This window comes from Leucopleurus acutus (assembly GCF_964270905.1).
Source record: "Leucopleurus acutus genome assembly, chromosome: 12".
Taxonomy (NCBI): domain Eukaryota; kingdom Metazoa; phylum Chordata; class Mammalia; order Artiodactyla; family Delphinidae; genus Leucopleurus; species Leucopleurus acutus.
Window position 1 is genome coordinate 29,388,010 of NC_139154.1, and position 15,611 is coordinate 29,403,620.

At 52.7% G+C, this 15,611-nt stretch overlaps 1 protein-coding gene across 3 annotated transcripts in view; it reads right to left on the bottom strand.

Moving 5' to 3' along the window:
• EIPR1 (EARP complex and GARP complex interacting protein 1) overlaps positions 1–15,611 on the bottom strand; it is an 88,057-nt gene that overhangs the window by 5,119 nt on the left and 67,327 nt on the right. For 2 of the 3 annotated variants that reach the window (XM_082851467.1, XM_082851468.1), the window contains one exon: positions 1,451–1,587. In XM_082851467.1, coding sequence (XP_082707593.1) covers positions 1,451–1,587 — 137 coding nt within the window. Of the gene's footprint in view, positions 1–1,450; positions 1,627–15,611 lie in introns of all 3 variants that reach the window. The other variant, XM_082851469.1, reaches the window with a different exon arrangement.

Genomic DNA, 15,611 nt, shown 5'->3' on the forward strand with positions numbered 1-15,611 from the left:
TCCCACTGGGACTGCTCCCGTAACCAGCTCCCTCACCCGAAACCAAGGTCTCCACAGTCCCATCTCACACCAGATGACCTCAGTCCTTTTCATCTTTTCTCCCATGTTGGGTTTTCTGGCCCCAAACCACTTTTAAATCTTGAACCGGTTTTTACATCCTGAACCTTCCCAATAGCCTAATATTTTTTCCTAAAATAAGATACCCGAACCTTAAGATCTTCCGAGTGAAACAGGGAAATGAATAAAATTAAGCCCGGCGAGGTCCTAGGGAGCTGGGGGGAGTCACACAGGCAGAGAGTATCAACTCAGGCTTTCCTGGGGTTCTGGGGGCAGCGATCTGAATACAAAAGCACAATACATTCCAGAAGCAGCACTGAAAGCACCAACACCCAGGCTGTTTGCAGAAGAGACACAACGCCAAGGAGAAGAGCCCCCGGGTCGCCTGCTGCCCATCCCCCCCAGGGACAGCAGGCAAGGGGGCAGCAGGGCGCTGCCTCCCAGGGCCCCGCCTCCCAGGGCCCCTCCTGCCCCCTGGCTTTGGGGTCTGTAATGTCAGTCTTCAAGGTTCTCATCTAGATACCGAAATCTACACATCCTTCAAAGAACAATGAAAACAGGAAAAGATAGCCACAGGCCCTGGAGGAATGGATTCCAGTCCCGACATCCAAGCGCATAGCTTTCAGCTTCTGATAGGAAACCCAACAACCCCCCCGCCCCGCCCCCGCGCGCGCGCACACACACACACACACACACACACACACACACACACACACACACACACGTCGAATATTGATTACCCCCTGCGCTTCCAGAGGGGCCATGGACCTAGATTTAAAGCTGGGCCCCCACCCTCAAAGGCAACACGAGCTATTTCACGACATCCATCTTTGTGGCTTAGTGATAAATTACGGTGTGCTGAGGGGATAAACTGTATCTTAAAAAAGACTGCAGGGCCCTGTTGCCATGACAACAGTGTGCACACCACCACTCCTTCGCTGTCAACGCCACACCTGGCACAGAAAAGCAGCTCTCCCGTGTCCCATTAGAAGCACTAGCTGTGTGCGTAATGACTTAAATGACAAACTACGACCGCCCCATGGGTGTGCACCTTGAAGGTGCAGAGATGGTCGAGCTCCATGCTTAACCAGGGGACGGCAGCCCTCACCTGTGGTCGCCGACCACGGAGACCGAGAGTCTGCGGTCACCACCTCAGGCCTGAGCTGCTACAAAAGCCTGACCTTGATCTCCACCGGAGACCCCCGCTGCCGCCGAAGGGCGCCCACAGGAACAGGACCCACGGCGCGGGTGCACTCAAGGTGGGGCGGAGAAAGAGAACGAGGCGTACGACTTCCCACAAGCCCGAGGCCAACACAGACAAGCCACATGGCCTCAGCACACGAGCCCTGGTGGATGGGCGCGGGGGGCAGGGAGGGGAGGGGCCGTCACTGACCTCATGGTCCGCGTGTCCCACCCTCGGACAGCCGTGTCGTTCGCCGTGGCCACCTGGGTGCAGTTGTGATGCGGGCTCCACCGCCCCGTGGTGAACTTCAGCTGTCCCTTCCCTTCCAGGGACGCCGAACTGGCCAGCTGCAAATTGGGTGATGTTTTCAAAGGAAGAAGGAAAGACAAGTAATTTGAACTCTATTCAGAGCATTTAAGAGGATATCTTGTGTGGGCTATCATTGAAGATAATTACTGAAAATAATTAGGAAGCTCTGTTTTTGTTTCCTCCTCTTAGAAGGCAAGAATGTTTGAACCTTATTTGGAAAAAAAAATATAAAACTGAACACAGCAAAAAATAGAAGGCACGTTAATAGAGCCTCTATCAGACAGGACTTGCCAGTGTGGGATTAGGGAGAATCCGCTCAAATCTGAAGACAACACGCACCAGCTCCGTCTGGCTTCCTCCAAAACCAAGGACGAGGCCCGCCGGTCCGCACGGCCAACCCCAGGTGGAGGAGGACAAAAGGCTGCGACCCACCCAGACATGTGCTCAGACGTGTGCCCTCCCCTCCCTGCCGCGAGGATCTCAGCGTCCGTTACTCGGGGGTTAACTAAACCCCAACAGGTAACGGACAGCGGAGACCCTCGAGACCACCAGTGCAGTCGAGGCCGGGCCCTGGTGCAAGCCTGGGAGAAGGGCCCCCTCCGCCCCCGACCCCGCTGCCCCACCGGCCCTCCCGCTTGCCGTCTACGATCTTATGCACAAAGGCCTATCACACGGTGGCGTCTGGAGGCAGGAGGGCTCCAGGCTTGTCTGTGGTCCTCAGGTTACTCGACCCCCCGTGATTCACTTCACTTTACCCTGAACACTAGCCTCACCCTGCGGACCCTCTGAGAGGGACCCGGGCACGGCCATGGCAGCACTGGACAGAGGCCCGAGGGTGTCATCGGGCCCCAGACTTGGCCCCAGCCGGGGTGGGCGCACGGAGTGGGCGGTCAGTGCGAGGGGATGGAGCAGAAGCCTGGGGAAAACAGCCAGTTTCCGCTCCAGAGAGCCTGGCCCAGTTAAGAAGCCTGACAGCGGGCACATCTTTAAAAACAACTTCCGGGTGAGAGCCCCGCTTACTCTAGCACCCACTGCAGCAGAGGTCGCCCAGCCAGGACACGCTGAGCAGCTGGCAGCAGCAGCTCGCCTCTCTCGGTTCTGGACAGTTTCGTGTCTCAACCTGCCCCAGAAAAATCCTTCTCACAAAAACCCATTTTCCTGCCTCACTGATTCAGCAAATCACGTGGATGATGGGCCTCTGAAGTCCTCGCGGGCGCACACACCCCCCTCCCGGGGACTGAAGGGCTAGAGCTGACGGGAGGAAGGAGGACGGGTGTCTGTGCCCGTGAGCGCGGGGGGAGGGACGGGAGGGACACGTCACATCTCTAAGGAGACGCGCAGGCGGCTCCTGTGTCGTCCCGGGTGCCTGCCCAGCTCCTGGGCCCCAGCCCTGCCCTCCCCCGCCCCACCCCCTGCCCACAGCCCAACGAGGCAGCGGAGGAGAGAGCCCGCCCCCTGGAAAAGCGGGGGTTCTTGTTTTATAAGACCCCAGTTAAAATACCTGTTCTGCCATTACAGACCGAGCACCACTTATTAATCTCCTCTCCACAGAAGTTAAAGGGTTAGTCTGGTCTGGGCGAGACATGTGTGTTGTGTTAGTGTCGGGGGGACCCAACCAGGCACGGCGGCGACGGAATGAAACAGGGGTGCCCACCCGCACCTCAAGGAGGAAGTGCCCGCGCTCTGGGCACTCCCAGGGCTCACATTCAAGCTGCCAGGGAGGCTCCAGGGGGCAGCCATCACCCGAGACAGGCCCCGGGGCGCCTGGAGTGGGGAGAAGGCGCAGGGAGAGCAGCCAAGCCGACAGCTCAGCGGGGGAGGCGGGGCCTCGAGGGGGGCACACCCCCAGGAAGCTCCCAGTGGCCACGCAGAGCCGCACCCAGCAGCGCTCCGCCCGTGGAGCATGCCCGATGGCGGGCGTAGAACTGAGCCTGGCCGAGGACAGCGCCGCGGGGCGAGAAGAGCCAGAGGCCGGGCGAGACGTCAGGAAGGACAGAGCGGCTGAGGGACAGAAAGGGGGCCGCCGGCCAGCAGGGCCTGGGTGCTCCCACGAGACCTGGCAACACCTGCTGCCCAGGCCGCGGCTCGGGCCACCTGGGCAGAACCGGGCCTGAGCTAGCTTGGCAGAGAGGGCCACGTCGGGGACCCAAACCCAGGGCCTTCCCAGTGCCTCCCCTCCAGGCCAGCACCCTCACGGCCACCCATGGAGCGCCCGCGCCAGACACCCCACAAGAGGGCCCCACGGGGGACCCCACTGACCCTCAGTCTCACCCCCAATCTCCTGGAGGATGTCGACTGGCTCAGCCGGGTGGGGAGCCCGCCGGGAGGGGTCAGCAAGGGCCGAGGGGCTGGGGGTGGCGGAGGGTCTGCTCCTCTGATGATGGGCAGTGGTCCCGCCCCTTTTCCCCTGCATCACGGGCCACGGCTTCTCCTTCTCTGGTCATCTGAGCAGCAGAGGCAAGTCAGCCCAGGATCAGGGGTGCCATCGCCTTCAGGGGCACGTGGGGGGCACAGAGAGTGGACAGGTCACAGGGAGGAGGCCCGGCCCCCAGGCAGGACACAGAGGGGACCACACGGTGCGGCCACCGCAAAGCCACGGAGCAGAAAGGGGCGGTGGCAGGAGCCTCACAACGCAGGACCTGGACTCTCAGCCACAAGGGACGGCCAGTGAGCTGGTGTGCGCAGAGGGCATCTCGGCCCTGCCCGCAGCAGTGACAGGCACAGCCTCCTGAAGAGGGACGGCGGCACAGAGCCCCATACCCTGAAATGGGCCTAAAACACGAGCATCAGACACACAGGGTGAGCTTTTCCACACTGGGCTTCAGCTTTTCCAGCTGTGCTGGACGTTTAACATCCACATTGACAGCACCAACCAAGAAACAGTTTTATGGCCTCTCCTTTAGGGAAAAAAAACTAGCCAAAAGAAACATGTACAGGCGCCATTTCAGTTTTCTGAAGAGTAGTTAAGTAAGATCAACAATCAGGTACATAAAACGGTTGAGTATACAACTCAGCCATAAAAGAGTGAAATTCTGCCTTTTGCAGCAACATGGATGGACGTGGGGGGTATCATGCAGACACAGACAGACAAATACTGCATGATATCACTTATATGTGGAATCTAAAAAATACAGCAAACTAGGGACTATAACAAAAAAAGAAGTAGACTCACGGGTATAGAGAACAAACTAGGGGTTCCCAGTGGGGAGAGGGAAGGGGAGCGACAATGTAGGGGGAGGGGATTAAGAGGTACAGACTATTATGTATAAAATTAAGCTACAAGGATGTAGTGTACAACACAGGGGGTGTAGCCAATATTTTATAATAACTATAGATGGAGTATAACCTTTAAAAATTGTGAATCACTACATTGTAAACCAGCTATACTTAAATAAAAAAAGGTTCAGTATATTTTCTAACTAATCAGCATTCAGTGTTCTAATTAATTTTCTATCAAACACGTGGATTCACTATCAAACTCTTCGGAAGCATGAACACAGAAGGTCCTATCATCAGAAGACAGGCACGGTAAACTCAGCAGAGTGAATTCTTGAAGAGGCTGCTGTGGGAAGCACCATGCAGTGTGCCAAGCGGGGAAGATCCGTAACAGTGCGCGAAGCACTCAGGTCGGATCCTAACAAACGACACTGCCAGCAAAGCTCTCTGTACTTGCTCTACTCTGACTCCATCCGGGCTCAGGCAGAAGTTAAATCAGCAAAACTTAACACGCACTGTCTGCTTCCAAAACCCACACTGAGGAACAGCCCGCGAGAAACCCAGGCCCTGGGTCCAACCGCATCCTGCCACAAACGCGTCCGTGAGCTCGGGAGCAGGTCCTCCCGGTAGAGCCCTCAGACGAGACGCCAGCCCCACTGACACCTGGCCTGCGGCCTCACGAGAGACTTGAGGTTGCGGGCTCTTGACTGTCCCCGCAGAAACCACGTGATGGCCATGGTGGGCAGCGGGAAGCACTAACTGGGTGGTCATTTGTTAGGAAGCACAGATAACTGATAAGGTGTTAACCTGAGGCAGGGGAGACTCCGAGTGAACTCAGTAGCTGAGAGGCGGCCCCTGCCCAGCCCCCTACTTCACAGAGAGGGTAAGTGTCTTGCGCTGGGCCACACAGCCGCAGTGCAGAACAGGACCAGCTCCAGTTCCAGCTCCACTGCACAGTCTAGTGCAGGAAACACCAGGGCAACAGAACGCCATGCCCACAGGTGCCGAGACGTCTGCAAGGTAGATTTTAATGAAAACCTGGAAGAGATCTCACCATCAATTTTTAAGGTGCTACTCAGGGCAGCCAGCATGGTGCAAGTCGTAAGGTTAATCAATCACTTTTTCTGGTTTCCTGGTGAGACAGAGACAGAACTCAGCAAGAACTCCAGAGGGTGCGATGCACACAGTACTCTGCTTCCCAGCATTAAAGAGAAATATTCAGTGCTTCCCAGTCCAGAAGGAATGATTAAAGGCTCCCCAAATCCTCTCTGAAGGAGTAACTAGTGCAGGACAAGAGCAAGAGAGGCACCTTCTATGAACAAAATGCTGTGACTGGAGCCTTCAGGAGCGGCTCAAGGGAGGCATGAGTTTCCAAAGACCAAAGCTGCACCCCCACCAACAAGCCCCACGGCGCCGACAGGGGACCAGACCTGGGGAGGGGGCAGGCCTAGAGGACACGGGACCGAGCATGTGCTCATCAGCACTGAGGGTGACACAGGACCAGAGGGGACAGAGAGCGCCACCGCACCCCCTGGAAGGAGAGCCTCGGCGAAGCCACAGCAGGGCTGCAGCTTTCGAGCGTAAGAGACCTAAAGTGTCCACGCAGGCAAGTCCACCGCGTGCCCCGGCCCAAGCTGCCAGGAGACAGCAGCTTGTCACACAGCAGACGCCACCACCACCGGAGCCCCTCTTCCCGTCAGACCCCGCAGCGCCCCCGGGGACTGAGACGGCCCTGAGCCAGGGCTGACGGGCTTGCTCCCCTTGCCAAAGACAGGTTTAGGCCTGGACACACGGTCGTGCCTGAAAAGGGGACAGAGGGACTTCCAAGAAAGGCTTTCCTTTCAAACCGAGGGAGACGTGGGAAGGAAATCTGCTTTCTCCTTGTGGATGTGGTGGGAATCTGGATGTGACGCCTGGAACCGCTGCAGTCACCTTGCGGTCATGACGGGGGACAGCAGTGACACGTGGACATGGCAGAGCAGAAACATGCAGAGTATCTGGGTCCTCTGCTGTTGAGACACTGAATTAACCAACCCCAGAGGGGCTTTGTTTCCATGTTTCTTGTTACAGCAGATGATTAAACCTCCTCTTTATCTAAGTCACTTCTTATGTCCTGCAGCCAAATGCATTCTAACCGACACACCTGTGATCCCTCTGAGACAACGCCATCGGGGATGCCTCCAGCTGTGGGAACGGCAGCCCCAGCTTTGAGCAGGACCCCTGAGCTGGGTCCCCGCTCTGCTGCCTAGTGAGTAACCTGACGAGTTACTTTGTCCCTCTGAGGCCTGGCTTTCTCTCCTGTGTCTCACTTGTAAGACAGGGATATTAAAGAATCTGCCCCCCAAGGCTATAAGGATTCCATGAGATGACATTTCTAAAAAGCCCAGACACTGCCTGGAGCTGTGCCCCACCTTCAGGGACAGGGCAGAAGGGGCGGGGTGCCCCTTCTGGCGCACAGGGTGGGTCCAGGGTCGTGGTGGGAATGGGGCTCCACAGGACTCCCCCAGGCCCATCGCTACCCTCAGGACGTGGAAGAAAGGGTGCTGCCGCCCCCGCCCCTGCTGCCAGGGTCAGGGAAGGCGGGCCCCCTCCCCTGCACGTGGCCCACACCAGACCCACACCCAACAGGGCTGGCAGCTCCCACACCCAGTCAAGGACTCTGCCAGCCCAGAAGAAGCGTTCCCGCTCCACAGAGCTGACACGGGAAGGTTTTGAGGGCAGCCTCCTGGAAAGCAGAGTCCTCCTGTGTTTAGAAAATGCACACAAGGCAGCAGGTGCCAGCACGGGTGAGGAACTTGAGGTCATTTGCAATTTATTTTTAGTTCATTTCCAACAAGACTTTATTTGTGAGAAGAACAGAACTAAAAGGGCTTTTCCCCTTTGCTGCACCAAAACCCAACCTCTCCCTTGTGGAGAAAAACGTGCGTCCGACACCCACAAATGTGGGCTTGACCTCGGCTCCATACTCAAAACGGGAAAGGTTGTGAGGGCAGATTTAAAGTTTTTGGCCAAGATGGACGAGAATGTAACAAGTATTTCTGTCACACCAGTGATACACTAGTGATGTGCTGGAGAGACAGACCTCCCTGTAGGTCATTCTTTGGAGAGGGAAGAAGAGGGAGGAACAATGAAGCTCAGAGCACCAGGAGCTCCGTACCAAGCAGAGCTCACTGCTGCTTGCTGTCTGAACTGTGATTAGCACTTGCTGACTTCGGGGCAAGTAACCTAATTACCAAGTAAACACAGACTGCTTTTCGGCACCTCGATTTCTCCGCCCTGTACCTCTTGCCTCTGCACTAGGATCCTACTGGGTAACCCGACGCTCAGTTGTAATCCACTTGTGGAGACCGCATATTCTAGCCGCTCGATCCGTCCACGCGTGCGTGCATCCCTCCATCAGGCCTATATAGACCGCTCGCAGCGCACCAGGCACCATGGGGGATGTTGTCCTCACATAATGTTACTGTTAAACTGCCCTACTCTACAGATGTGGACGCTGGGGCTTGGACGGCCAAGCAACTCGCCCAAGGTCACACTGTGAGTAGGACTTGACTCAACTGTCGGTGTTTGCCCCATGTCCACGTGTCCCCCGTCCCCCACGTCCCCTTAGCCACTGGCCCACGCCTGCCCCAGCCTATTCCAGGAAAACCTGAACATTTGAATTAAAGGCTTATCTGCACACTACAGCCCCTGTAACTGGTGGCAAACTACAAAAAAGCAGAGACAATATCTCCGTATTTGTCACACCCCAGGCTGTGTGGCCACGGCAGGCATTCAACCCCAATGTCAGTGACAAGCACGTCAGCCCTCCCAGCTCAGCAGCTGCTTTTTCTCACCCACTCATAGTTTCTAAATGTACATTTACTCTTTCTTATAGAAAGAAGTCTTTTGCAAGCTCAGGAAACACTTCCTAGCTAAATACCTCCGTTCAGCCCATTCTGCATCTAATGATTTTTTCCAAGATCCACCTGGAAGATTAAAAACTACTCATTGTCTCCAATATTTACAAAACCAAAAGGCATATGCAGCTATTAAGCTATGATAGTAAGATATGTTACTAAATCCATGTTTTCTTAGAGTTCATGGCTTCTTTTTTTTAAACAAATACCCTAAAACATAAATTCAAAGGACTGCTGTCTGAGAGCTGTGGCTCTAAAGGTATTATTATGGTAACAATGCAGACACCACTCAATATATTTTGGAATACCTTTTTACGAGTCTCACAAGAAAACCAGTTTTCTGTCCATGAACAGAGAAGTTGTGGTATATATACATACACAATGGAATATTACTCAGCCATAAAAAAGAACAAAATAATGCCATTTGCAGCAACATGGATGGACCTAGAGATTGTTATACTGAGAAGTTAAGTCAGACACAGAAAGACAAATATCATATGATATCATTTATATGTGGAATCTAAAAAAAAAAGGGGGTACAAATGAACTTATTTACAAAACAGAAGTAGAGTCACGGATGTAGAAAACAAACTTATGATTACCAGGGGATAAGGCAGGGGAGGGATAAATTGGGAGATTGGGACTGACAAATACATGCTACTATATACCAAATTTGTATGGAAACACAAAAGACCCCAAAGAGCCAAAGCAATCTTGAGAAAGAAACATGGAGCTGGAGGAATCAGGCTCCCTGACTTCAGACTATACTACAAAGCTACAGTAATCAAGACAGTATGGTACTGGCACAAAAACAGAAATATAGATCAATGATACAGGATAGAAAACCCAGAGATAAACCCACGCACCTATGGTCACCTAATCTATGACAAAGGAGGCAAGAATATACAATGGAGAAAAGACAGGCTCTTCAATAAGTGGTGCTGGGAAAACTGGACAGCTACATGTAAAAGAATGAAATTAGAATACTCCCTAACACCATACACAAAAGTAAACTCAAAATGGATTAAAGACCTAAATGTAAGGCCAGACATTATAAAACTCCTAGAGAAAAACATAGGAAGAACACTCTTTGACATAAATCACAGCAAGATCTTTTCTGACCCACCTCCTAGAATAATGAAAATAAAAACAAAAATAAACAAATGGGACCTAATGAAACTTAAGAGCTTTTGTACAGCAAAGAAAACCATAAACGAGACGAAAAGACAACCCTCAGAATGGTAGAAAATATTTGCAAATGAAGCAACTGACAAGGGATTAATCTCCAAAATATACAAACAGCTCATGCAGCTCAATATCAAAAAAACAAACAACGCAATCCAAAAATGGGCAGAAAACCTAAATAGACATTTCTCCAAAGAAGACATACAGACTGCCAACAAACACATGAAAGGATGCTCAACATCACTAATCATTAGAGAAATGCAAATCAGAACTACAGTGAGGTATCACCTCACACCAGTCAGAATGGCCATCATCAAAAAATATACAAACAGTAAATACTGGAGAGGGTGTGGAGAAAGTGAACCCTCTTGCACTGTCAGTGGGAATGTAAATTGATACAGCCACTATGGAGAACAGTATGGAGGTTCCTTAAAAAACTAAGAAAAAAAAAAAGAAAACTAAGAATAGAACTACCATACGACACAGCAATCCCACTACTGGGCATATACCCTAAGAAACCATAATTCAAAAAGACACATGTACCCCAATGTTCATTGCAGCACTATTTACAATAGCCAGGACACGGAAACAACCTAAGTGTCCATCAATGGATGAACGGATAAAGAAGAAGTGGTACATATATACAATGGAATATTACTCAACCATAAAAAGGAACGAAATTGGGTCATCTGTAGAGATGTGGATGGACCTAGAGGCTGTCATACAGAGTGAAGTAAGTCAGAAAGAGAAAAACTAATATCATATATTAATGCATGTATGTGGAATCTAGAAAAATGGTACAGATGAACCTATCTACAGGGCGGGAATAGAGACACAGACGTAGAAAACAGACATGTGGACACAGAGTGGGGAAGGGGAGGGTGGGACAAATTGGGAGATTAGGATTGACATATATACGCTACCATGTGTAAAACAGACAGCTAGTGGGAACCTGCTGTATAGCACAGGGAGCTCAGCTCGGTGCTCTGTGATAACCTACATGGGCGGGATGGGAGGGGAGGGAGGTTCAAGAGGGAGGAGATATATGTATACATGTAGCTGATTCACTTCGGTGTACAGCAGAAAGTAATACAACATTGTAAAGCAACTATACCCCAATAAAAAAAAAAAAGATAACTAATAAGTACCTACTGTGTAGCACAGGGAACTCTACTTAATACTCTGTAATGGCCTATATGGGAGAAGAATCTAAAGATATTTTTAAAAGAGTAGATATATGTATAGCTGATGCACTTTGCTGTACACCTGTAACTAACACAACATTGTAAATCAACTCTACTCCAATAAAAATGAAAAAAAAAAAAGAAAGAAAGAAAACCAGTTTTCAGAGAGTTTGAACATGGTTTCCACTAACTAGCTTTACATTATAAAGCTTGCTTAACTATCTTATTTACTAGATTTTGCTCCAAATAACTTTTGAGTGTTTCCCAAAATCTCATCCACGTTCACAGGACAAAATGCGGCTGCCCATCCAGGACACGCAGATTCCAAGCGCGAGCTCTGCAGGAGGGTCGGCTGGGCGCATGTGCACGAGAGGCCCTCAGTACACGTCTCTGTGGGACGACGGGGCAGAGCGGGCCTGAACTGCAGACCCACATCTGTCACCCAGGCCACCTTCGGACAGTCCCTTGCTTCCTGGGCCTCACTCTTCTCACCTGTGAAGCGAGGGGTCAGATTACAGGATCCGAGGCCTGGGCCTCTCTTTAAAGGAGCTACTTTAAAATGAGTGAGCAAGGGCAGGCTGTTGCACCCTCAGTGAGTCCTGACCACGCCTGCACAGCGGGTCCAGGGAGCCCCCACAGCCCCGCGTCTGCCCCCAGCCAGTGATGCCCCTGAGGCACCTGGGGTGGCAGGACTTTCCTCTCATTAGAGGCAAGAGCTGTCATGCCCTCGGGCATCACAGGTATGGCAGGGAGGGAAGTGAGGGGCCCAGAGGAGGGCTGTGACCTTCAAATTCCCTTCAGGGACGCCTGCGGCTGGAAGGGTGGGGCAGATACACTTTTCTTTACAGCTCCCACCAAGTGCAGCAAAACCCAGGAACTTTATACACAGAACAAACACAGGTGGGGAACAGGTTGACCAGGGAGGGCCCTGGGGCACGAGGAACACACAGTGTCGAGGGTCTGTGTTTTCTCTCCCACATGGGCCCCAACCCAGAAACACCCCTGGGGACAGACCCCCAAAGCTCCAGGAACGCTGCTCCCTGCAGCCCAGGGGCCAGGAAGGGCAGCCCCGAGAGACAGGAAACTTCTCGACAACTGCTCTGCTCCAGACAGACACCCCACCCAGGACAGCGAAGGCCCCGAGACTCTGTCCTCACCTGAGCCCCCAGAGAGGGTACAGGCATTGTCTACCAACACCGATTCATGATGGACCGTGGCTGAAATGTAAAATGCAAACTGTAAACCCGTAGGGAAAACACAGGAGAAAAACTTCAAGGTCCAAGGCTGTTCACAGAGTCCTCAGACCTGACACCCGAGGCACAATCTGTAAAACTCATGTCCTGAACTTTATCAAAATGAAGAAGCTTGCAGACAATGGAATATCTCCCGGCGCTAAAAGCACACGAACTGTCAGGCCATGAAAAGCCACGGAGGAACCTTACATGCAGTGACTAGAGAAAGAAGCTGGCCTGTAAAAGCTACACCCTGTACGAGCCCAGCTCTAGGACACTCGCAAGAGGCAGAACTGCAGGCGCAGTAAAAAGATCAGTGGTTGCCACAGGCTTAGAGGGAGGGAGGGCTAGCGGAGCAGAGGATTTTTAGGGCAGTGAAGATACCAAGTATGAATCTGTAATGGTGGATACATGTCAGCACACGTGTCCAAATCCGCAGACGCGCGGCCACAGGTCAGTGTGGGCTCGTCACTGTAGTAACTGCCCTGTCTGCCGGGGACTGTGTGGGGAGGGATGGGGAATCCCTGCACTTTCCCCTCAAATTTGCTGTGAACCTAAAACTACTCTAAAAGATAAAAGTCTGTTGAAAAAAGAAAAACCTTAGCCCTGCAAATAAGAAAGGAGGCAACACCAGGACCTGCTTCCCCAACGGGACCAGGGGCTTGAGTGACAGAAACGCACCCTCATCTAGGGCTGCTGTCCAGACCCCTGCTCTCTGGGGGGCGGGAGTGAGGCCCTGGTCCTGGGGCGTCTGGAGGATGGGCGTGTCCCGCGACCATCAGGGCGGAGGCAGAGATGAGCCCCCAGGCCGGGCCATGCGGCCTTGGCTGCGCTGAGGGCACCCAGCCTGCCAGGATCGCGCCGCAGGGTCTGACCGCCCGCTGAGCAAGCCTCCCTCCTCTCTGTGGCCACACTCGGAGCCCAGGAAGCCGGGGAAGATAGGGCCACGGGTGAGGGAGTGGGAGCCCGGGCCGCACCACCAGGCCCAACCCGCCTCTGCCCTGGTCCCAAGGGGCTCAGCCTGCACCCAGTGCTCTGTCCCCAGACAGCAAGCACATTCTGTGCTCCAGGCTCAGCGGGCATGGCTGCATGGAATGATTCTCCGGTCACCACCTGCTCCCGCATCTGCCTGTGCTCAGGCCTCCTGTGGTACGCTGTAAACCTTGGACTAGAAATTTCTGAAAATACACTGTGTCCTCGAAGCCCGTTCTCTCCCTTCAAAGAAATGCTCCTGTGGGCAAATGCCCCCAGGCCTGCACCTTGAGTGGGTGACACCGGGCCCCCTTCCTCCCGCTCTGCCGTCCCTGCACCTCAGGAGAAGCTGCTTCTTTCCACAGCCAGTGAAAGGAACTAGAACCCAGAGGTGCACGCGCACAGACCCAAACAGGGAGGCTCTGCCTTGGCCCTCATCGGGGTCCAGGACCCCATGGAACCTCCGCCCCAGGCCTCCCCTGGGCTCCACTAACGATTATAAATGGCAGAGAGCCTCCAATTTAATTGCAAAAGGTAATGATGCAGTGAGCATAAGATTAGATTCACCGCAGACGGCAATATCCTCAAACAATAAGAAAAAAAATAGAGGAGCCGGGTATGAAGACAGTCGAAATCGATCGGAAGGTTTCAGTATTAAATACTCCAGCCGAGGGTCGCAAAGTGGTATCGACAGAACTGCTGACAGCAGATGAAAAAGGGGGAGAGAAAACGAAATTGGTCTCTGCAGAAAATAAGTTACAGATTAATCACCCCACCATAAAATCATTTTGAGATGACTGAGGGTCTGAAGAGGTATTCACGCTTTGATGACAGGACGGGGCCCGCAAAGTCGGGGCCCTGGGAGCCACTGAATCCTAACGCCACCGGCTCCCCTTGGTGCCTCCTGCTGGGCGGGGCGGCAGCCGCTCAGCCAGCCCCCGAGCCTCCTCTGGACCAGGCCCAGGCTCCCAGCCCCGAGCCTGCCTCGAGCCCCGGCACTTTCATAGGAAAGCACTGTCCCTTTCTGTCCTCAAGTGCAGTCTGGAGGAACACCCCACCGAGGGGTAGGCTGGAGTCAGGGGACGGGAGGGGCCCCTGGACTCCGGCCCAGACAGCCTCGCAAGTCCCCCTGGAAGGTGGGGGACTATGCAAGTAAGTGTCTGCCCAGACCTGTGGGGGCCCCAAGGACAATTGGAGGCAGCCAGTTTCCTTCGAGTTCCCTGATCGAGCTTGAAAGTCTGGGTGAAATTTGTGTTCTACTCCATGATACAGAGATGTGTCTTTTTTTTTTTTTAATTTTAATAAAAATAGTGATTTCTTTCCTGAAGTATTATACTCTTAAGTTCACATTGAAGCCTGGGAGACACCCTTCTGACAATGCAGCTTTAAGACTCACACAGGACACCCCATACTGTGAAGCGTCTGCCTTCTGGGTCATGTATCGACAGTGATAAATCATCACTCACGCAACTCTTCACCAGAGGGTGAAGACAGGCTTTACGAACACTGTGGGCACCACGAGGGGAAAGTGCTGACCACGCATCCCGGGAACAAGTGGATAAGGTGAGATGCAAGCTCACTGAAGAAACCTGTCCAAGAGACGCCGTTCATGAACCCGTGGCAGTTGGGCCCCAGGCCCAACTGAGTGGGTGGCATTAGAAGCTTTCATTTCAGATGTCTTGGTTTTCTCTCTAAAGTTGTCGCTTTGACATGCAAATGCAATGAAATTATGAATGCATGTAAAAAACACATTTTATAAGAGGAAACTTTAAGGGATCATATATGAAAATATACCAATTGGCAGAGCATTTACTCTATGAAGGACAAAGCATTCAAAGTGATGAATATTTGAAAGCCAAACTGGTTCCCAAGAAGGTTGCTGCTAAATATTAAACAGGTCTGGGAACGAACAGGCCTGTTGAGAGAGACGTAACCTTCTGCTTGGGAACTTGCGGAGACAGCTACTCTCGGCCTCGGTGGCAGGATCTGAGGGTGACAGGACGGGTGGGAATGGGATGGAGAGACAGCCTGTGTGCAGGCAAGGGCTCCAGCGCCCCCGTGGACAGATGGCTGACGTGCCTGACGGCTACACCCTCAGGACCGTGCACACACGTGAATGAAAGGAGGGCAGGCTGAAAGGTCACTGGGTCACGGTCAACCATTATTTTCACAACCAGGAAATTTGCCTACATGACTGCTCCTACCTGAAAGGTGATTTTAACCAAATACACATTGAAAATCCATCCATTAAAAAGACTTATACTTGAAACAGAAGACTATAATTTCGGATATCCTGCTAACTCTTTTGGACAAATTATGGCCAAAGGGGGGAGTTTTGTCAACGTCCAGGGTTCTGTGCCCTATTTGTACATGG